The 24,489-nt window shown below is 37.6% G+C and overlaps 3 protein-coding genes across 4 annotated transcripts in view; 1 reads left to right on the top strand and 2 right to left on the bottom strand.

The window, feature by feature from the left end:
• LOC136252077 (testis-expressed protein 11-like) overlaps positions 1-24,489 on the top strand; it is a 66,062-nt gene that overhangs the window by 15,095 nt on the left and 26,478 nt on the right. Inside the window, exons 3-7 of the mRNA XM_066044434.1 lie at positions 5,045-5,124; positions 5,565-5,595; positions 6,875-6,924; positions 7,051-7,149; positions 7,795-7,875. Coding sequence (XP_065900506.1) covers positions 5,045-5,124; positions 5,565-5,595; positions 6,875-6,924; positions 7,051-7,149; positions 7,795-7,875 — 341 coding nt within the window. The remainder of the gene's footprint in view (positions 1-5,044; positions 5,125-5,564; positions 5,596-6,874; positions 6,925-7,050; positions 7,150-7,794; positions 7,876-24,489) is intronic.
• LOC136252085 (uncharacterized) lies at positions 16,754-17,578 on the bottom strand. Of its 2 annotated transcripts, none has more exons than XM_066044445.1 (2): positions 17,401-17,578; positions 16,754-17,227 (listed from the first exon to the last, which is right to left on the bottom strand). In XM_066044445.1, the coding sequence occupies exons 1-2, from the start codon at positions 17,476-17,478 to the stop codon at positions 16,901-16,903; spliced, it is 405 nt and encodes a 134-aa protein (XP_065900517.1). In that variant the 5' UTR covers positions 17,479-17,578; the 3' UTR covers positions 16,754-16,900. The 2 variants fall into 2 exon arrangements, with proteins under 2 accessions (XP_065900517.1, XP_065900516.1); XM_066044444.1 differs by having other exon boundaries at positions 16,754-17,266; positions 17,401-17,568.
• Positions 21,990-22,592, bottom strand: LOC136252084 (uncharacterized). The gene is made up of 2 exons (XM_066044443.1): positions 22,449-22,592; positions 21,990-22,362 (listed from the first exon to the last, which is right to left on the bottom strand). Exons 1-2 carry the CDS (start codon positions 22,527-22,529, stop codon positions 21,997-21,999), a joined length of 447 nt encoding a protein of 148 aa, XP_065900515.1. The 5' UTR covers positions 22,530-22,592; the 3' UTR covers positions 21,990-21,996.

Raw genomic sequence — 24,489 nt, 5'->3', positions numbered from 1 at the left:
CATCTTCTTGTTGAGATTTTGCTTTTACTTCATCAGTTTCTGGTCATGAAATTCCCTCTACAGAACATACAAAATTATACACGTATATAAAATTCAGCATATTCAAGTAACAAACAACATACTCCGTTTTTTAACTTCAAAATAATACAATCAGCAGATTTGCTATCAGTGGATTCATGGTTTTCAATAAATTCAAAGTTGTAGGTAGAGAGATTGGGTCATTAAGCACGTCACCATAGATCATACAGTCTTCTGGTGATTCCACATAGTAACAAATGTGGAGGGGCAACACTCCTTGCGTTGTTGGAACAGTTCTTGCAATATTGATTTATCTTTGTAAGTAGTGAGAACATATGAATGTGGAAAAGCACCTGGTAGATAAGATGTTAACTCATCAGGTATTACTGTATACAATGGACCAATGAGTGGACTATCAAATATATTACAGTTTTCCAAAACAATGTGCTGCATTTGTTCTGATACTTCTACAGGTGTGTCTTGGAACATTGAAGTGCCAGGCAGATCATTGTCATCATCAAAGTATCGTGTTGGGGATGGTGAAGGCGTGAAATGATCTTGTGAGTCATAGTCATCTGGAATCATGCCGTGCGCGCATTATATACTTGGTTGCTTTCTGGATGATTGATATCCACATTTCCTGGTACATCTTCTGTATGGGGATACACTTCAGTCTTCTTAGGATTCAGTGTAATTTCACCATCTGAAGGCATTACATCATTTGCACGAGGATGTTTTCTTCCTGGCCTCATACCTCAACCTCTGATGTTTCTTCGGAGCAATGTAAGGTTTGCTGCAACACTTTTCTGCTCTTCTGTGTCTCCAATGCTTCTTTTTACAGCTATAATGTGATAGCACACTCCTTTTGAAGGGCAGCTACAGTATTCTGCAGGAAATAGGCGTACAACATAAGACTTATCGCCAGAGCCAAGAACTTTGAAAAGGTGCAACTTTGGATCAAAAGAAATCTTCCCTGAGTCTATAAATGCTTTAGCTCCCCTGTAGCTGTCTGGCTCAGAGGAGGTATCATTCTTCTGCTTTCCACCGTCTGATTCTACTGCCATGTCCTTATTAACATTGAAAATTAGACCCTCTTTTATACATTTAACAATGTCTTTAGGCAGCACGCAACCATCTATGAATTCCACATCTTCCGTTAGTTCTAACAAATGTAAAAAGGCTGAATGTAGGTGGTCATCACCCTGATTGCAAGCTCCTCTTGAAATTTCATTCATAAAACAGCACTGAAGTAGTAAAACAAGAGAACCAAACTATCAACTGACACTTCCTTTCATGCCTCAAGCTGTTTCATTATAACATTGAAACTCTCTGATTGATTGTTATTTACTCCACTAAAAGGACTGTATACACCTTGTTCCTCCAATATCCATCTTCCAATTGATTTGCCTACTTCAGGATGGATATTTTTACTGTAATAATCACGGACTCTTTTAGACCAGTTAGGTGATAGTTCTTTGTATATTCCTGGAAGGATGGTTTATGGAACAGATCACGTAAGTCAGATATGACGCTTTTAATTGCAACTCTGGAAACTTTGGATGCAAGTGAGTGTCTAACTCCTTGAAAAATGTGATTCCAACATCGTAGCCTTCTTGCACTTGAAAGTATATTAGAAATGACACCATGCATTGATAGACTTTTCCTCATCAGTAACAATGGGGTAAACTTCTTTGACTAAGCTTGGGACTTTCTCAACAGCTATCCGAAAAAAGTCTCATGCACACTTTGAAACTTTCTCTCATGGATGACATGCCTAAACAGTACTGTGGATACATAGAAATCACCTAGCTGAAAAGTTGTATCATAGGATAACAATTGTGGTGAAGTAGAGTCAGTTAGTAAGATACGATCAAGACTTCTTATATTCCACACACACAAGGTAAATCTGGATATGTCTGAATGAACCAAACAAACTGAGGGAGGTCATACGCAATTTGATCTTTTGTGATAACCTCTTGCTCATTGCTCTTGTGCGTTGTTGGACAATGTGCAAATCTTGGTTATAAGTAAATGAATAAGCTTAGGCTTTGTTACTTTGTTGAGGCTCAGTGGAATACTAACAAGATTAGTAACTCCGTTACATGTAGTAATAATATTACGTAATATACACCTATCACAGTAACTTTATTACTTAGGTAACGTGTTACATTTGTAAGTAAAGTATATTACTAGTTTTTATTGTGTATTTCGTTACAATTACTTTGTTACCACAAAAGTAATAATTATTACGTAACGCATTATATAACAAGTAATGTGTTACCCCCAACACTGTTGCTAGGTAACTGTTGCTAAGGTAAATGTCATTTTGAGACCAAAGCAACGGTTGTAAATGTGATCGGTCTTTTGCAGTATTTTTAGTTTCTTTTGCTTAGTAACAGTTGCTATGGTTATTGGATTAATTTGTATTAGGACGGATGGTAGTGTGGGTGTTGTTTTAGAGTGTTTCTGTCAGGTAAACTTGTTATTCTCTTGTTATGGTGAGCCAGAATGAGCTAGTAGGATACAGTACAGCTCACAGGTAACGTCGTGAGTATACACGTGCGAGTAATGCTCATATCTTCTCGCGGGATCATTCTTCTGCAATGTACTGTGCAATACCTGTGGAACATCATGTGGATATGCACTAGCCACGCGAGAAACTCGCCACACATGAGAACACTGTTTAGAATACCTTCATGCAACACTTATACTACATAAACATTTGTGACCTGGTCCCAAATGTTCGTGCAAGCCTAGCTAGCTAATTTTACAGTAGAATGCAATAAACGCGTGCTTGCCGGCCCGCAGAATTCAATGGGTGGAATATTTACGAATCGAAAAAAAAATCCGTAACTTCTAAAGCACTTGTTTCACACTGAAGGAAAGTGATAACACCAAAAACGTTGATAGCATCGTGATCCCCAAAGTAAGAGGAGTTCCAAAATCTTTGTTTCGTGTCAATACTCCCAAGAAGACGGAAGATATCAGCATTAGTCTGCCTTGCATTGGAAGAGCGGTTCACTATCGCTTTTTCTCACGTTCGTTCGTCTTCGCCGGTTCCCCTTGGTCGTAGGAAAGGCCTGGAAGACAAAACTTACCCAGCAATGGATTTGCTTGTTCATGGAGAATTTGATGGTGCAAGTTGCATCTTGGTAGAGGACTGCACTCGTACGTTATGATCGTTTTATTAAGCACCTGTATGTCACCGTACAAATGGATTTTTGGCTGTTGCCATTTTGTAGCGCTGTAATTTCGAAGTTTCTTGGCTTGAAACTTCGGCTGACCATTCCTTTGGCTATCTAGATAAAGAAAATATGAATTTGAAAAATGCACTAACTGGGGTTCTGTCACATTACTTTGTGACCAGGTCTACGGTAACTACTGCTAGCTACAGTACTGACTGTAGTACGTGACTGGCCAGTCAGTAGCTAAGTGACCAAGTATTCGGTAGCTACAACACAGGCATTGCAACAGGAGACCTCACAGCTGGCGGAACTGAGCCAGTGCCGCCTCCCAACACCATAGGTGAGTCCTGTTATCTTGTCTTGCATGACACTCTCAAGTAAAGTTTGCTATCACGGAGCATTACTGTAGCCTTGCTGTATCCAAGCGGGTTACTCGAGCGCACCTCACGCGTGTCGTGCGTATACATGCGACATAACCCGTGAGCTGTACTGTATGTTGACTATTAATATGTTCTATTAGATAATTAGTGTTTGTGTACTAAACATTGTTTAGTTAAACAAAAATTTAATGGGGTGTATACTATTTGATGGATGAAAATATATTGAGATCCAGCGGGACCTCCATTGCCCAAACACCTGTACTGTGCCAGTTTGATCACAAAGATCTTCAGGGAAATACAAAATACAGTCAATTCGTTAAAAAAAGAACCAGTGCAATAAAAATTTGAAATAGGATTCCAGCGATAAAGATTAGTGAAACAAGAGATGATGGTAGCTATGAGAAAAAATTTCTATTTGGCATTGTAGCAATGTGGGAATGCCAAAGTAGGGATTTTCCCTCATAGCTATCATCATCTCTTGTTTTACTACTGGGACCATACTTCATTTTATATGTAATAATTTTTATTGCACTAGTTAATTTACTTTTTTCTCACGTGTGGTTGTGACTGCTGTATATATCTCAATCTCACTACAGTACTACGCAGTAGATTAAACTAGGGGACGTGGTACAATAGGCTACTTAGTTTTCTGCGGAGCTAGATTGTTGAGTGGCGTGGCCTCAGTGCTGCTTATTAGAGATATAGTGGTGTGTTCTGATTGTTTACAGGATGTGGCCCATTGTATTTATAACTTCATGCATTTTAGCTGCTACCTGATACTACCAAAGATGCCATTAAGTTCCTCAAATATTTTTGAGAAGGAAAGTGTTGATATGGAAAAAAATAACACCTGAGGGCACATTCTGTCATGAGTTTCCATATCCAGTTGCCTGTAGGTGTTTTATTGTTTATAGGCCACTTAAATTAGCTCGCTAAAATGACTCAGAATACAGTTTTCTTAAATACAGTTTTCTTAGACTGCTCTAGTAAGGTACCAACTATAAAAGGTGCTGGATGGCTGCACTAAGCCGCCAGTGGTGCAAAAAATCCTTAATGAAGTAAGAAAAACGGTGATGCAGGTGGGGATGAGAAACTAATAATTAAGTTTATGTGGCCTTATGCTGTATTTGAGTAGTACTATTCTGTTTTGTCCTGTATAATATTTCTATGACAGTTTTTAGACGTGACATTTTTTTTGGGGGGGGGGGGGGGGGGGACCCGATCTACAAGCACTTGTAAATACTTTAGTACAGCCACTTCTAGCATTCAGATAAGCAAGGGTTTGAAACAGCCAAGTCTTGTCAATCAAGATTTGGATAAAGTGTGATAAAGGTGAGACCACAGGCTGATGCTTCAAAATCACTTTCCAACAATAGTGTTCCTCTGTGTTATACTGTATGCACGTACGTATTTTATGGTGATTCAATTTGTTGACATTTAGTGTATTCCATCATTCCCTAGTGAGGTACATTGCCTGTAGTTTGGTGTTCAGGAGTAGCTCCCAATCTACCTCATCAACTACTGTCAACAAACAACTAACGGTAAGTAAGATTACTGTATAATTTGATTATGTTTTCATTTTCCATGTCTTGTGTTCCATGGAATGTACAGTTTTCTACGCTCACACGTGTATATATGGGATATGACAAGTGTGGTACCTATACACCAGTATAAATTCTGGTGGTGAACACTAGTGTATTGGCCAACAGTAATAATTTCAAATTGTCTGGTTGGATTATAGCAATTGTAGCAATTTTGGATAGCAGGTTTAGCAATTTTGAATTACTGTAAGAGTTCCACCTTTTGTATAGTCTTGTAATCTTATTTATTTCAGATGCTCCAAAATATACACAGATACAGCAGTCTGTTTTGTATCAGTAGCTGAATTGACTGTGTGACTTGTACTATATCCATACAACAATGTACATACAGTACTTGTACCAAATATGTGAAGATGACTACTTTTATTTGTGTATTCCAGATGGCAATAAAAACTGGACGAGCCTGGATGGGTAATGTTTGTATGTACTGTCTACATGTGTGTAAGCATATCACTGTGTAACAAGGTCACTTACTGTAACCACCCAGTATGTTTTTAATGTGAAAAAAAGTGATAAAACTGTGACGCATAAGTAGAAAGACCTGACTGTAGTAAGTACAGTGTATGTGTAAACACTGCACTGTACACACATACGTATGTGTGTCTTGTTTTGAAATTTGTTGTTAGCCAATCCCTGATGGACAATTATGGCTTGAGTTTTCCACATTAAAATAAATGATTTTGCAAAATAACATGTACCATGAAGCCACTTAACTTCAAAGGCAAATTTCAGGGTACATATCTTATAAACCATGGTACATTTAAGTTAAACCATGGCTGGCTACGGTACATTTTAAATGTACCATGGCCTTGATGTGGGAGCAGTACCACCAAATTCTTTATATAAAACTCAAGCTGAAATCAACTATGGGAATTTATTATTGGTTACGTGATGAAAACCATGCTTTCGATTTTGCATCCTACAGCACTCAGACGGAAGCAATTTGTCACCCTTGCCATCCTATGAGTTGAGAAATGGTGAGAACTAGTACAATAGCATACTCATAAGTGGTTTGCTGCATTTTCAAATATGGACATGCCCACTTTTTGAGCAACATGAGATAAACACTCCACAGCAAAGTTTACCCCTATAGATGTTTAATAAATGTAGTAAATGGTCTGTAAAGCGATGCAATGGTTTTATAATACTTGTAAAATCACTTAATTGAATTTTTCTGTGATACTGTTAGGACTTTTCCGTTCATGTTAACAAACGTAGTCACAACGTTAGTTGTTGCTGTTACATAATCAAATTTCACAAGTTGGTCTATATAATGAATTCAGTGGTCGGTCTCATATTGGTTTGGGTGATTAATCTCCTTCAGGCTCTTAGCCTGCATTGGCATGGTACATATCAGTTGTATCACGTGCCCTCATGATTTGCCTGATATGTACCCACGCTCTCGGGCCTGACAGCCCTCAAGCTTGGGTGTACATATCAGGCAAATCACTTGGGTACATGATACAACTATTACATATCCAGGACATGTTACAAATACGTACATACATACATCCTGTATGATCTGGACACACTAGTTACTGGGACCACGATAAGTTTTTTCCAAGTATCCCCATATTGGATGGGATCTTTGCTTATGTATGTAGTATGCATGTTGTTACATTGCATGAATATATGTACACAATTACCCTATAACATAAACATCTATTCATCTCCCTTGTCTCCAATACAGAATGCAGTAACTACACTATGGCAGAAACCTCCCTGAATTTGGCCACTGAGGTTGTGTTTAACTCGTGTGTATCACATAATGTGTCTTTGTGGTTGTTATTAAGTGTATGATGTGTTGTTGCTTGTGCCTCTGTACATGTAAAAACGTGTCCTTACAGTATACCATTTCTCCTCTAGTGTTGGGAGAGGATGACAAGGTTACTGGGGGAGAAGGCAAGGAGTAATGAGGACCATGCTAAGATGTTATTCAAGCTACTTTGTCTCCGATCTGAAACAGTAAGACTACAAACATGTATTGTAACCTTATCACAATATGTTACTAGATTTTAAGTCTATACTGTTATTGGTAGTATGAAGTAAGCCATGTGATGTGCGAGAAATCAAGTTTTAATTTAATGCACAGAAAAGTTTAGATTACAAGTTTTAAACACCAAATGATCACCAGCTGGTTCCATATCCTGCTTTACCTAATCCTTCTTGTAGATTCCTAATGGGGAAGTACATAGTTAAACAATAGGCAGCTGTGACTGTCTACTAATACATGTAACACTGTAGTGTAATGGTTGTAGTATATACATACACATACATACGTAAATACATCCATGCTACAAACGTGAGCATATGGCTCACTGTTGAGGCACATTATATGGTGAAAAGTTATATGGTGATTGTGATAGATCATGTCAGAGAATTACTCTACATTTATACATGTAGTTCTTGCTTTTTGTGACCACTTTGTTAGTTCACTGGTCCATGTTAGTAAACTGTACTCTAACTGAACAATCTGTTGTAGTTGAATGGCAAGTATACGTACTACATACACAGTTTACATGTATACATGTAATTATTAACCTTTTTCTAGCAGTACAAAAACTACTATAACAATGCAGTAACAACACGTGTGCATGTTTACATGTGTAGGCCCTGAAGCTATCCAATCACAAGCAAGCATTTGAACTAGTCAGTAAGGCCAAGGAGATTTTAAAGGACCTCAGCAAAGAGGTACCAGTGTGTGTACTGTAGTGTAGTGCGTCTGTCTGTAGTAGTTGTGTATGTACGTATGTTTACCATTCATATACGTGCAACTGCCAATGGTGTCAATAAAACAGTATACCCCAGCACAACATTGCACTCGCTCACACGTACAATTTTGCTCGAGATTTTTAAAATTGCTAATTATGGTACTCACGATTCTCATGAGTGAAACAGCTGTATCGCAAACGAAACAGTTGCCACGCCCCTTAATTAGTGATTTTAAAAATCTCGAGTAAAATTGCTTGTGCGAGCAAGTGCAATGTTGCGCTTGGGCAGTACCGTATGTCTATGTATATTCTTAAAATGTAGCCAGTCAATATGTAAAGTTGTCTGTGTATGTGTGTTTGTTCTGTATTGTGTAATGTTTGTCTGTATATGTGCATGTGTGTCAGTCTGTGTGTCACTATGTGTACATTTGTCTGTGCTTACAGCAGTTGTGTATGTATGATATAGTCATGCCTGTACACATGCATTTGCCAATGTGTATATGTGCACTGTATTATATTGCAATACATGTAATAGCTGTAACACGGGCATGAGGGCATACGTATCAGCAAAGCCCGAATGCCCCGTGTTACAGCTAATATGTAACACTTGTTAGGCTGATAGCCTGTACAGGCAATCAATCACCCAAACCAATACGAGTGTAGCCACTGGATGTATTATTATATGCATACCTGAAATTTTCTATTATGGGTCAGCAGCTAGTACGTTCTGGTTACGTTTGGTTATGATAAACGGACATATCCTAGAGATATCACAGAGAATTTCCGTTACGCGAGTTTAATGTTTTAACCAGTGCTATTGAATCGTTTATGGAAAAACTATGCAGTTCACTAAAGGCCTAAACAGGTAAGCTTGCTTGTAGAGTGGTTACTCTGTGCAGAGTGGTAGCTTCGTGATGGGGGTGTGTCTGTATTCGGAAATGATCGATGAATAAGCCATAGCACTAGTTTTCACCTTAGCCCAACGTTTTTCAACTCGTATGTAGGATGGCGAGGATAACAAAACGCTCTCCATCTGAGTGGTTTTCATAGCGAAATCCAAGTCGTGCATCCTAATCACGCGAGTGTTGATCGATCCCCACAATCGATTTCAGCATCAACGTCTATATAATTACTACCCAGTTGTAGACCAGCTACATTTCGTATGTAGCCCGGCTAGCTGGGCTACATACGAAATGTAGCCCGGGCAGCTCCTTTGATCTGAGGTGTGAAAGTGTTACATAAATGTATGTAGTACTGTGTGTGACACTACGTAGTTAGTATGTCAGTTTGTATGAGTTTTCACTAATGTACATACACACACACGTGTGGGTGTGTTTTCTTAATGTGTACACTCATATTATACATAGTACTTTAGTCTGTGTCATCCCTGTGTAAGCTACATGTACAGTAGGAACTAGTGTTGTAGTACTTTCTGTGTATATTATATAATACAACACACAAAGTCTTTTTATTCTTACGTATTTCAATACTCAGCTATTACTATACAGTAAATACTAAATACACAGGTGTGTACACTAACTGTACTCATATAGCCTCAGTGATATGGCCACTAGTGTACACATGCACTTGTGTATTTAGTATTTACTGTATATTTGAAGTTCCTTTATTGATGTAAAGCTGAGTAGTGAAATACGTATGTAAGAATCAAGGTAATGGGCACACAGATACACAACACATGAGTATGAGTTGCATGATGGAGATAATGCTACCATCACAATACTTATTCCAACAACATGGCAACCCATCATTAAGTCATGGTAAAGCATTACAAGTCAGAGAAAGGAGCCCACCATTTTTTGGCCCAAAAAGTTCCATTGCATCTGTTAGTTCTCCAGTATGAGATCCTGAATGTGTTAATCCATACTGTTGCACATGATGTCTAACTCAAAAACAATGTAGTCTGTGTAACAGTAACGTCTCACTAGACTATGTTGTATCTTTGAGTGCAGAAAAACTGTAATATTAAACAAGATATAATGTCTCACACTGTAATATTTTTTGTACAATATGTAAAGTAGACACATCTCATCTTAGCACTGTATACAGGTTAATGTGTAATCTTAACTACCAAGCCAGTGTGGCCTTGATAATGTGGTGGCCTGGACATGGACAAAATTTGCAGAAGACCTCGTAGTGTCCTGATTTCAGATGTGTCTTGATTTCAGGCATTACAAACATTTTAATTTTGACTTGTCATGAGAAATCTATTTGTGATGTTCGAAGCAACTGGCTTCCTTAACAAAACAATATGTTACAGTTAGAAATGTGCGCAAGCCAGCTATACAGTATTTCCTGTATGGTAAAAACCATTAGAGTGACCACAGCGGTTATTATATTTCATGTGGGAGTAAACCATACAGGATGAAACAGGACAGTAATATGTCTGACCAAGTGTACATTATAGCAGACAGTCATCCTGTGTGTGTTGTTATTTGTGGCCACAGGTAATGTATTATGTTACATGACTGGCTCCTCCTGTGTAAACCACAACTAATGATGGTGGACAATGGAATTTTATTGTTTGTGGATCACAACAATAGGTTGCCATATCAACAAGGGGATTTCCAAACATTCCAACATTAGCCAATATATTAGAAGCTGAAGTGTTAATTATTTTTTGCATGTCAGATCCAGTTTAATAACTGAACTGAAGCGTAGGTACATTTTTGGCATTCTGCTACCATGTTAAGTAAACAGATAGCCACATGATAAGAAAACATGTATAATGCATTACAAATATACAATCAATTGATGGGTGTGGCTCCACACATGCCTACAAACAGTGTTACACATTCCCAATAAGTGGGTGTGGCTCGCAAAAGTAGCTGGGCTGCTGTTGGACTAGACTATGATGCATGCACTTCCACATAATCAAGAGCTTATTAATTGATTTGTTTCACACGTGGTCCAATCCAGATCAGACCTGGTTGACTTGTGACTCAGATATCTAACCCAACTCAGACCTACAGTACATGTGGGTATAAACCACCCCGTGGTGGTTGCCATGTTCTCCACACTAGTGAAGAGTTATTATCACTGCCCGGCTGTGGCTTCAAAATGAGACCACTAGCACATTTTTTTCAGTTGCACTGGTGTTTTCAGATCTCCACTAGCAGTTCACCACTACATTTCTACAATGTGGCCCATAACATCATCTGTAGTAGCTTTGAATCATGAATTCTGTTCCCTTGTAAACCAAGCCTTCATGCTCAATAGCTACTGACATCACTGTTGAAAATAGTAACTGTCTTTGATACCAAGATAGTGATAATTGTAAAATGAATCTATTACATACGTGTTGTATTTACTCGGTTACATGCCTCAGCTACTATTATCCTTTTGTCTAAAAGAGGGTAGCGTTTGTAGTATAAACAGCTCAGCTTACTTCCTGGACATAAGTTTCTGGACATTAGCTCAAAGGATAAATCTCAATACAAGCAGCTAGTATCGTGGAGATTTATTCTAGATTTTTCAAATATGAAATGTCAACCTGATCACCTTATAAAGTTTGTTGCTCCTGTCCTGAAGTAAAACTTTCTAATTTTCTTTACAATGAAAAGATCTTGCGTTCCTTTAGCGTACTGTTAAGTTGGGAAGTGTTGTGAACATAACTGAACAATTTAAACTGAATGTCAGTTTTATTTTATTTGGAGAGGTTGGCCACATATACTTGTGGGGGTGTAGTACACTAGCCTGGCCATCTTGTGGGTCCCAAGTGTGCAAACTTGTGGAGTAGTGGCAGGTCGTGTGGCTGTGTTGTTTAATAACTAATTATGAATACAGTGGAACCTTGATTATCCAAACTCTCGATTATCCGGACACCAAATCGACTGCTCAATTAGGGTATTTTGTCAACAAGTGTATTTATACTTTATTAGAGAAGTTGAGCAAAGCTTTGTTATAAATGTATGAAAGTTTGATTTTACGTACTGTGTTCGCGCGATTATATGAACACTACTTCCCCCCAGTTAGTTCAGATAATCAAGGTTCCACTGTGCACTGTACACTACAGTTGGTTACACCCCCTGTATGGATGCTCCCACTTAAATGCCATTGCATTAGCACTTAATCCCATTACAGTGACTTCTAACCCAAACCCCTATCACTCCCACGATCAGCCATACAGTACTGAGGACATAGCTTCCCACTAGTGTAGGCTACTTTAATTAAATTTTAACATTTATTAGTACAACATTGTCTACACAAGTAGTATGGCATTAAATGAAAAGAAAAGTTGAGAAATTTCAGAAATAACACACAGAACAAAGCAGAACAGAACTCAGCTAGATTGAATTATTTAATTGTCAACCAACTGTATGTACATACACCAGTCCACATGTTACATCATACCAGCAGGAGCTTATTTCCTGTCTAATTCCATGACAGAAAAAGCATTTATTATGCCGTCTACAGTGTGGTAAGATTTTGTTCAGGATACTGATACAGGGTAAAATTGCTAACCATTTCAGAGCTACGTAGCGTTGTCTAAGAAATGAGAAGGTCATCTACGTAACTACAAGAGCTTTCTTTGCTATATGCACATGTCTTAATATTTACACAATAATCTGGCACTAAAGTACACATACTGTACCTTTGACCATTACTAGTATGCCACATCTTTGATCACATACAAATCGAATCTCAGCAAAAAGAACATCATGTTGTTTCAGCACATAAAAATAAAAACCACTATACAACTACAGTAGAGTATGGTTTCAGTATATTGCTAATTTTCTTGTAGAATTACAAATCTTTGAAGTATTTAACTTTTGTTTCATGTACCAGGGATCCAGTTGGCAAGCTCTGAAGAAAATATGTACTTCAATTATATACTCTTTATTACACAGCTAGCATTATGATGATATCAATTTATTTATTTTATTTATTAAGGCTTTACAGCACAAGTGCTAAAGGCCTGTAGGACACCTGGTCCTACAGCCTGTTTAAAGTTGTTACAGAAAGTGTGTTTGAAAAGTTGGAGAAAGGAGAAAAAATCCATGACTGGACCTAGGCAGCCTCAAACCTGCATATTAATTAACAACCTAGAGTTGTAGTCACTTGTATACTTGAACTTTGCAAGAAGTAAAGGACCATAACTTCAAAAACCAAGCACTTGCAAGACTCACTTGTCACTTGGCATAACATAATAGCTGGTAATCAAGCGGCTATACAATTGTATGGCATAGTTTCGATCACCTATTGTCTATCATCAATTCGTGTGACCACACCCACTTGTTCTATTGTGCTCCCTTCACATAGGACTTAGCCTTTTGCAGCTTTCTAGTGATTCTGAAGTCAAATGGTCACCCACTCTCTTTGTCTACCCTTAGATACATGTGTGGAGCATTTGTGGTATTTTACTAATTATTATTAGTCTTGTACCCAGCAGTGCTAATAGTGCTAACATCATCCAGTGATAATGTTTACGTTCCTTAGGCCCAGAAGTGCAATCCAGTAAAAATATTGACTGGCCAATCAAAATCGAGGAGTTGCATCAGGATAGTTAGAGTGGTACACAACAACTTGTTCCAGATATACGTAGCAATTCCTCCAATGCATTTCCATGTTCCATAGCCAGCTATCTGACTGTCCTGGGCTCTCAGGTTAGGATCGGTACACACTTCATCACAATAGGTCAGAGCATTGGTAAATTTAACACAAGTCACAAAAGTTCAACACACGCCATGCATGTGAAATGATATTACTGTAGTGGTGTAATTAAATCAATCAGTCAGAGTGCAACAAGGTCACTGACTAGCTAATCAGCAATGTAAACACTGATCACTTAGTTAGTTTGATGACAGTGTTTACTGTAAGATCGCCTTCTAGTCAAAGTTTAAATTTCTTAAGCTTTATAAGTAGAACTTTTAATCTAAGCACTTGTCATGTCATGCAGGCATCAAATATCAAACTTTTAGCTAACTAAAAAGAATTATCAATGCCCAAAATTTGCTATAGGCTTGATAATACAAAGACCTTGCACTCCTTGAGTACTGAACATTTCAAACTGAACTTTGGTATCATTGGATTTGGAGAGGTTCATATCACTGTGGTTTTGTCATTGCTAGGAACCACATCAGTTTCTATATTACAATAGCTGATATCTGAGATCTCAGAACATATTGCTGTCAGGGTGAATACTCATTAATACTCAACACTATACATTAATGTCATTACAGCCTCCTTTAATTTTGCAACCTTTTCACTCAATTTCACAACTTGGCTGTTGTTGTTTTTTTTTGTGGATTTTACTTCTTTTTTACAGGCCCCCAAGTCAGCTGATGGCCCACATTTTTCTTATCTACAGACACAATGATTATTGAAGACATGCAGTTAGTCCACCTAAGTACTATTTACATAAATCAAGTCACAAATATGGGTGCTAATTTATTGTGAAACAATGTATATAGTTCATACGTACATAACTCTATACAATTCTGTTTTGTAGAGTACACTTTTATGTGTGCACAAAGTAACAAGGTCAGTAGTCTGAATGGTGTCCAAACTTATTAGAATGGTACACAGCAACAGTAGTTTGGTCCACATCCTCCTCCACAACTGTTATATGCAAAGTAGTATTGCTTCAGTCCCAATGTGGGGGTAGTGCCATCTCCAGTAGCAGGACGGTTGGAGTACACATGGGTAGATCCAATACATCTCCATGTTTCATAGGTAGCTGTCTGACTGTCTTGAGTTCTCAGTTTAGGATCACTACATACTTGAGCACATGTTGGAGCTTTGGCACTACATTCTCTACGTACAGCATACACCCATCCACTGGGATCATGTGACACGCAGTGTTGGGAGTAACGCGTTACTTATGTAACGCGTTATGTAATACTATTACTTTTGTGGTACCTAAGTAATATAACGAAATATGCTATAAAAATAGGTAATATAACTCAAGTTACTTACTTACAAATGTAACGCGTTACCTAAGTAATATAGTTACTGTAACGAGTCTAATATTACGTAATATTATTACTACAAGTAACGAAGTTACTAATCTCGTTAGTTATCCTCTGAGTAATGCCTAGCCACAGCGAAGTAACGAAGCCTACTGAATGAAGCTTATTCACCAGCTTTTTACTTACAACCAAGATTTGCACATTGTCCAACAACGCAATCATGTCACGTGATAAGGTGGTAGTTTCACACGTGACAGCTTAAGGCTGCGGACAAAAAGTAATATAATATGTAATATTATTATAGTTACTTTATTTTATGGGTAATATGTAACTGTAACTAAATAGTTCAGTTGAAAGTAATATGTAATATGTAACTAGATACTTTTAAAAAGTAACTTGCCCAACACTGGTGACACGTAGGCTGCACATGATGCTTGAGCAATCACATCTTCAAGCTGATGATGACCAACAATGAACCTCTTGTTATGTGTAAGCTAAAGACAACATGTTTTTCATACATACATAAAAAGGTTTGCTATGGTATATTCCCTATACAGTAGCTGATAATAGCTGAAGATATACTATAGCTGATGATTTATTTCCGCAACTTCTGATCTGTTTAGTTCACCTTTTTAATTGGACTTACTCTCGTCACTCCATTCAGTGGATATTTGACGGATCATTTTGGACGTAAACTGTCCATTATTTTATGTTGTATTCCTTACATCTTTTATACTTTACAACTCAGATATATGTATTGGTGCGTACTAACTGGGAAAAAAAAGAATATAAAAACTACTCTACAAAGCATTACATGGTAGATTCTTGAATTGAGAAATCTAAACTGTCGAGTTCTAAAAGCTTACATTTCATAAAACAGGTTTCTGAAAACTCTTGGTGTATATGGAATATATTAAAACACAGATGTAGGCTAGTGTTGCCATGTTCTGAATAAAGTTCATAGATCTATAAACCTTTTTGTATTGTTTGTGAACCTGAAATAATCTATGAACTTTAAGCATGCTCAGGCTGCGATCTTCTTTTTTAAGAGATTCACCTAACTATTATCATTATCCTTATCATTATTATTATTTTGTTGTTGTTTCACAACAACAAAATCAACTTGACAATCAATTTAGATTTATTCAAATCATTCAACATTTCTTTCTCACTCATATCTTCTTCACAAACTCTAGCATTGGCGGTGAGCTTTGGGCATGGTTTCTGACATATGTAACAAACAGATCTCGATTTGTATCCATCAATGGTTGCAATTCCCATCTTCTTCCTGTAGAATCAAGAGTACCTCAAGGTAGTATTCTTGGACCTCTCTTATTCATTATTTACATGAATGATATCCCCCGTGCAGTTGCTCATAGTAAAGTTTTATTGTTTGCAGATTACACAAAATACTTTAGACACATTAAAGGATCTAGTGATATGCAGCTTCTACAACACAATCTAAATTGCTTGTCAAGTTGGAGCACAACATCTCTTCTACCATTCCATTCTCCAAAAGTACTCATCTCTCATTTAAATGTAAATTTACAACTTCTTATAGCATCAATGGCAATCCTATAAACTCGACCTGGGTGTTTTGATCAGTGATAATCTAAATTGGAATGTCCACCATAACTACATCCCAATATCTGATAATTCCCAATAGCTGATATCTGAGATCTCAGAACATATTGCTGTCAGGGTGAATACTCATTAATACTCAACACTATGCATTAATGTCATTACAGTCTCCTTTAATTTTGCAACCTTTCACCCAATTTCACAACTTGGCTGTTTTTTTTTTTGTAGATTTTGCTTCTTTTTTACAGGCCCCAAAGCCAGCTGATGGCCCACATTTATCTTATCTACAGACACAATGATGTTTACTGAAGACATGCAGTTAGTCCACCTAAGTACTATTTATATAAATCAAGTCACAAATATGGGTGCTAATTTATTGTGAAACAATGTATATAGTTCATACGTACATAACTCTATACGATTCTATTATGTAGAGTACACTTTTATGTGTGCACAAAGTAACAAGGTCAGTAGTCTAAATGGTGTCCAAACTTATTAGAATGGTACACAACAACAGTAGTTTGGTCCACATCCTCCTCCTCCACAATTGTTATACCCATAGTAGTATTGCTTCAGTCCCAATGCAGGGGTAGTGCCATCTCCAGTAGCAGGACGGTTGGAGTACACATGGGTAGCTCCAATACATCTCCATGTTTCATAGGTAGCTGTCTGGCTGTCTTGAACTCTAAGTTTAGGATCACTACATACTTGAGCACATGTTGGAGCTTCGGAATTGCAATCTCTGCGCACAGCATACACGAATCCAACAGGATCATGAGACATGTAGGCTGCACATGATGCTTGAGCAATCACATCTTCAAGCTGATGATGACCAACAATGAACCTCTTGTTACGTGTAATCTAAAGACAACATGTTTGTGGTGTATGTTAATTTGTACATACGTACATAAATAAAAAAGGTTTGCTATGGTATATTCCCTATACAGTAAGTAAAGTGTGTGTATTATACAGTACAACATACATATTGAACATACCTTGTCATTGTCCTCAGCTGGGGCTGCTGCTCCAATAGCAACCATTGCAGCAAGTAGGAACACCGCTAGAATCTTCATCGTCTTCTCTGTAAGTTTCTTCTCAGTCTTTAGCTGATTCACAAGCTGATTTCTTCTCTGTCTGCTTCTGATGATCAGCTCAGAGTTTGTGTCTTCTTTTATACTTCACCTGGTGACCACATATACACCTTGTGCTTGTGGGTGAAGTGCTAGCCTGGCCATCTTGTGGGTCCCATGTGTGCAAACCTGTGGAATGGTGGCATGTTATGTAGCTGTGTTGTTTACCAGTTATCTATCTGTTATGAATACAGTGTAGACTACAGCTGTTATGTCACATCTGCATTGTGGTGCTGACATATGGAATTTTTTTATTAAAGCTTTCTGTAGGACACTTGGTCCTACAGCCTGCTCAAAGATATTAGATACAAAGACATTAGCTACATAAGGTGTGTTTGAAAAGTTGCAGGAAGCAGGAAAAATCCATGACTGGACCTAGGTAGCCTCGAACCTGCAGCTATCCGATTTACGCTCAAACGCTTACAGGAGTCTACCAGGCAGTCAGGATGTTTTCTCCTTGTTATTTTCATGTAATTATATCCATAGGAGTTCTAGAGAGTGACTCGTTATCTCTAAGTACCCCCAAGTAGAACCAAATAGACACTAGTTAATTTTATTAAAGCTTTAAAGCACAAGTGCTGATGGTCTGTAGGACACCTGGTCCTACAGCCTGCTCAAAGACAATTTTTGCAAGGATAATGCTTTGTAGAGTAATTTTTATATTCTTTTTTCCCCCAGTTAGTATGCACCAATGTATATAGCTGAGTTGTAAAGTAGGTATATCATTTTAAAACTGTAAGGCACTGTTATGATCAGCTGGAGCTGCTGTTGTAAATAACACAACCTTATACAGAGTGCTAGCTAGTCAGTGTGCAAACACTTGAATGATCCACAAACCCTTGACTCACTCCTCTGAATCGTTGATACAACACTGCAGCTATAAAGCACACGCTGGTCTATAACTCAATGATGAAGAGTCAATGCATTAGCCCAGGATAGCTGGAGAAATTCAGTTAATGAGAATAAGCTTTACTGTTCTGTAATTGATCCAAACTATGGTCCCAAAGATTGAAATTTTGAAGGTATTGTGTATTTCTGTGCTGTTTTTGTACAGTGTTCAACCTGATTTACCACACTGCTGTTAGCTATGACATCATGTTTTGGGGTTAGCTCATCAAAACATAGCTATGTCACACCCAACAGTTGTGGGTTTGGGTATGTGAGTTTGTAGCTTATCCTGTCTATCTCACTTAAGTCCCTCAGTAGTATATTACTCTACAGTATATGAGTAAGTCTAGCATGCCAGTGTTATACTAACATTTGCTGAAACTGTGTGCCAGGCAATACCATGTAACAGGTTAATTTCAAAGGAGAAATTTTCAAAAAGCAGCTGGTAAAATTAATTGTTTTTGAATGCTCAATTGAGTCAAACATTGTGCATATCACCAATGAAAATAATTTTGGTGGTGCACATTTAACCAAGCAGATTTTTATTGAGATGGCGATGTTTAACAATACAAATGATAACAAGATGTCATGTCTACAACGAAATGTGTACCACTGCGTTATATAGGGGAATTTTATTATGTAGACGAGACTGAAGCGCCAAGAGCACGAATCATTGAATATGTCCGTGTGCACAGGGAATTCTCGAGTAGCTTTTTAGAGTCCACTTGCTTATAGCAATTGGCAATACAAAGACATGACACACTGTTGCAATTGTAGTTATGTACTTCCAGTTATGTATGCACTTCTGTAGCACAAGTTCACATGTAGTAGCGATCACCAAGTGAGTTCCAGGCTTGGCTATGTCAAAGTAGTCAGCACCAGCAATTGTGATGAGCATTAGTTAAATTTTCATAGAATTACTTCTCTTCAAACAATTCAACAGTTAAACTCCTTCAATAATAACCCCTTATATGGTAACTACATTACCATACAGTCCAATATAAAGGTGTGCAATAAGTGTTTACTGCAAGCAGCATGTAAATGTAGCCAAAAAAAATATCAAATGTGCAATGTCAGCAATGAAAATGCCAGTACCAGTAAACATGTTTATGCAAGCTGCATACAAAGCCATATACATACATCAAAGTACCTACCAAGTGTTTTACTGGTTTATATCAAAGCAGTCATAGAATACCCAGTTATTGACACTGCTCAGCTTCCCTTTGCCTTAGACTTGTGTCAATAACTAAGGTATTTTAGATATAACTATAACTTGTACTTTTGTAAGTCCTTTACCATGATACTTGAGAAACACATTATTCGTTTCCTGGTCTGGTCTACACAAGAGGGTACTGGATGTTCCTTGCTTTTTCAATCTTTAATAGCATTGATAGTAGCAAGAGTTCATATTATATGAACTCATGATAGTGGGTTATGGTCCACAGTATTTCAGACATATCCATAACAACATATTGCTGAATGTCACTTGGTAACTACAACAAGTTATATCACAGGTTTCTAATAGTAACCAGACCACATGACAGTAACATGTGGTTGAGATAAGAGTGTTATGTGTATGGCACAATAGATCATTAATGACATGTATAGGCTGACAAGGTGGCACATGATGCCATTGTTACTATAGGTCTAGACAAGAAAAAAACGTTATCTCACTTAAAGACACAGGTATAGGAGCGAGGAATTATCACTTAACTGCTGTGTGGACCACAATATTGTGTGTTCTACCTTTATACTTGTTTTATCAGTTACATGTGCTAGCTAGACTGTGTAGTTGTATAGGAAGCATATACAACCCTTGAAGGTTCACTGAAATGATATAATACACTTTGGTTATTATCAATCTAGGTTGGTGCATGTGATTTACATATCTACCATAACAATTTGAAAAGTTAAAACTTGTACTGCAGCCAGTTACAAGCCTATGGGAGATAGTTAGTGAATTTATGCTGGTCTTGTGGTGAAGAACACTCGAGAACACCTGGTAAAAGGACTGCCAGTCAACAGTACAATGGTCAAAAGTCTAAGTTATTTTCTTGGATGTTTTTGAGTACATTTAAGGCTCCAATACAGCGGATGGAGGTAGGAAAAACAAAAGCAATTGTGATGGTGCCACTGACAAGGTATGCACAAGATATTATCCCTACCAGGCAGAGAAGCTACTCAGAAAAGTGTAACAGTGTTTGTTTCATGGTTTTGCTAACCCAGCTTTGTAAACAAACTGAACTAATCATACGTACTTCAGAGAAGCATAATGAAGCGTGAGCTTCAATAACACAAAGCATAACAGTATAACTTGATATCAATTATTAAAAGGTTTTTTGTTCATTGCATATACAAACAACCTATTAAAATGTAAGTGGACCTTTAATGAGACAGGAGAAGTTATGCTGTTAAGTATATGTACTGGTTGAATCCTGAATTTCAGGCTGTGTTGCTCCTCAGGCACTTGCCTAGACTACAAGCTGTCTGTGGGTCAAGTCACCACCTGGTCTGCTGAGAGGTTTAGTATCATGTTACCTGCTACACCAGCTCCTGTACTACATATGCTGTTATTCTGGTGATTTGCTTCATACACATTTAGCAAAGCATATCAGAATGTTGCACTCTGGTATTGCTCGTGAGTTGTAGTCCATACCAGCTAATGATGTGGTGTGTAGTAAACTCATTAACTGGTTAATGGTGACCTTAATGATGATGTCATCAAACTACCTACCCAATGGTGGGTGACTTGACATCATGACCCACACAGTGTTGACTGTGTTGTGCATGTGATATAGAATGCTTATCTTATAAGATTTCCATGTTTAAGAGGTGTATGTGACCAAATGGAGGAACTAAAAAGTAACAGCAGACTTTATGGACACATAGTGCATGTCTGATACCAGAAAATTGTTCTCCTGTAACTATTTTACATTGTCTTTTGGTAGGCCAAAATTTCTCTCTCTCTTTTCATTGTTTGTAAGCTACATACGTATATGTGTACGTACATGTTTACTTATTGCTTCATCAGTTATAAGATTCTGAATGCGTATAGTAGCTATATTTCCTGGCTTTCTGTCTTCTTGCAAGTTCCCTTAGTGGAAAAGCAAATTCTTCTCCAATAGTGATTGATTGTATGTGTATAAAGACTTTTTGATGGGTCTAAAATTTATATACATCCACCTCATTGTCTATCACCCACATTCCTTACATGCAGTGATGTAATGAAGGCACTTAATTGTGTCATGTGATCATAAGCATGCGTGGTTACTATGATGGTAGAGATTCAGCTACTTTTGTTGATGATACTGCAGAAACATTCATGGAAGGAGTACCAAATTCAAGTATGATATAGTAGTCATACAGATACAATGTGGGGTCTAAGGGATTTATCACCCCAGTGGCTTGAGAAGTATCAGTTATCACTTTGCAATATCCCACCATTCATCCAAATACCATTCTCTTGATCAATTATATAATTTATTAAAATATCTACATCTAATATGCAATGTGCTAGCTATATAAAGTGGATACAGTATAGTTGTGTAACATTGTTTGAGAGAGCATGAGTCACTAGATTACTCTACAGCAGCAGTAGTTTGGTCCGCAATATTTCAGATTACAGTTAGCATAGCCGTAGTAGTAATCCTTCAGTCCCAGGGTTGGGGTGGTGCCATCTCCGGTGGCAGGACGATTGAGGTGCACATGAGTGGCTCCAATACATTTCCAAGTGGTACGCTTAGCTGTCTCAGGATCCTGGGCATGTAACTGGGGATTGTTGCACACATCAGTACAAGTTGGTGAATTGTTACTGCAAACTCTACGGACAGCGTACACAAAGCCTGTGGGATCATGAGACATGTAGGCTGCACACGATGCTTGACCAATCACATCTTCAAGCTGATGGTGACCAGCAATGAACCTCTTGTTATGTGTAATCTAATGTATTACATGCTATAAACAACTATACACCACACATAGACCATTGACTCTGGTAGTACAGTTGGTATTTGACATATACACACCTTGTGATTATTCTCAACTGGAGCTGATGTCCCCACTACAATTATTATAGTAAAGATGATCACAAACAAACTGTTCATCATTTCTTCTTCCCTCTACACTTCTTACTGTTGATCATCATAGACCATGTTCTTTTATACTGTGAACAGAAGTGACAGGTTTGTTAGGATATGTACTGTTTCCCAAATTCACTTGCATATTCATACATTACTAATCCGTGTGACTTTGAGAATCACACTGCAACTTGATAGTACACTCAAACTCTTAACAGTTCTTAGGCTTATACACTCCAGTCTGGCTTTGTGTACATTCCAAGACTGCCAAGGGTAATCTGAACCAGCCAAAGTTGGTTGAATTTTCCTGTAATATTGATATGTACAGTATTTATTTTACAACAGTGACATGCAAAATTTGTTGTAGACAACTGTTTATAAATTTACACAGTGGATGCTGAGGAAAACTGTGGCCAACTATCATGAACTGTATACATTTGTCTTCAGCTCAGCATCTTTGACTAAACAGTTTGGATCTGCTAATCCCTGGAATAGCAAAGCATGCAATTATATTGATATTACACCATGATTTAATAGCTATATCCGTAGCCTCCATTTTAAAAATAGCATTGATATATAAAAGATCATATAACTACAAAATGGATTGCTGATACACAAAAAGCACTGACAATGTTTAGTGAAGATGATGTCACGTGTCACTTCATATCACAAGTGCTCATTTATAGTGAATAGAATTGTTTATTTTGTAGCAATTTAAATGTTTTATGTCTATAACAATACTTTGTCTTTGTTTAACAGTAGAGTTGTGTAATACAAAGTTACGCATTCCTCTATACTTGAAAAGTCACTTGTTCTTAGTAACCAAACAATACCCATAACATCACTAAGCATACAAGAGATATATGTGTGCAGTATATGTTAACCTTATATATGCCTACACACATTACAGCTGACAGAAAATGGTACAAGTTCTCTTTTCCTGCCAACTCATTCCCTCATCGGCCTGCTCATTAACTGCAGGTCAGAGATGCTCTATTAACACAGTCAAGTACTCTGGACCAGACTACATTGTAAATTGTATTTATTGCAATCTTGCTCAATGTAATAAATTAATCACTTTAACTGTTGCAGGATCAGGATTGTAGCATTATGCACATGGGTGTTGTGTTATGTCTGATTACATCATTCACTATATAAGCCTCACGGTTGATGGCACTGCTGTGAACTGCTATTTGATTATATGTAGTTGTTTTATACCAAGACGTGACAATAATTGTTGCACATGCTGTACACATCACTAACTTTGTACCAATAGTACACTCTACGTATCTCTGTATTTGTTATAAGGACATGTTATTAAATCCTTGAATTCACCAGAAACTTATGCACAAGTGTATCACCTAGTGTTATGAACATAATCGACACATTCATTTGGTTGTACTTGTTTCCCAAATTTACTTGTATGTTTTCATACAAGCTGAATCCCTGTGTAATAGTTTGAACAAGGGGATCACACTGCAACTTGATAGTACACTCAAACTATTAACAATTCTGAGGCTTTTCTGGCTTTGTGTACATTCCAAAACTGTCTTTGTACAAGGTTATCACATACCTGGATTGTGGTTTGATGTCTGTATTCTAGTCTGGCCAGAGTAGGTGGAATTGACACCTGCAAACATATCTGTGATGTCAGTAACTATGATATGTTTTCTACTGTGAGCAGCTCCATGGAGGCTAGTTCTATCCCTTGTGCCTTCCTACATGTTGCTTCTTCATTTTATTATGCTGCTAGTGACTATCCACCCTCCTCCTATTGAATTTAGGAACACTATTATTAGGAATAGGAATGGCTGAAAAAATCCACAAAACAAGAATTTTTTATCATTGTTCCTTTTACCACAGTTACATGCATACTTTATGGTGAATATTTACCAGTTTAACGTGGGCATTCAAAGACGCCACCTGGGATTTAACTCCTGGCTTTGATGCCCAACCAGTTCAAAGGTACGTATGATTGAGTAAGATGGAC

This window comes from Dysidea avara, chromosome 4 (genome assembly GCF_963678975.1).
Source record: "Dysidea avara chromosome 4, odDysAvar1.4, whole genome shotgun sequence".
Lineage (NCBI taxonomy): Eukaryota > Metazoa > Porifera > Demospongiae > Dictyoceratida > Dysideidae > Dysidea > Dysidea avara.
This window is presented reverse-complemented; position numbering and strand designations above follow the sequence as displayed.

What these genes read in the sequence shown, in the direction of transcription:
- LOC136252085 (XM_066044444.1), bottom strand. Translation starts at nt 17,478, where the DNA reads ATGAAGATTCTAGCGGTGTTCCTACTTGCTGCAATGGTTGCTATTGGA. An exon ending in CAGCTGAGGACAATGACAAG is followed by an intron (nt 17,267 to 17,400) that starts GTATGTTCAATA and finishes TGTTGTCTTTAG; the next exon opens with ATTACACGTAACAAGAGGTT.
- LOC136252084 (XM_066044443.1), bottom strand. Translation starts at nt 22,529, where the DNA reads ATGATGAACAGTTTGTTTGTGATCATCTTTACTATAATAATTGTAGTG. An exon ending in CAGTTGAGAATAATCACAAG is followed by an intron (nt 22,363 to 22,448) that starts GTGTGTATATGT and finishes GTAATACATTAG; the next exon opens with ATTACACATAACAAGAGGTT.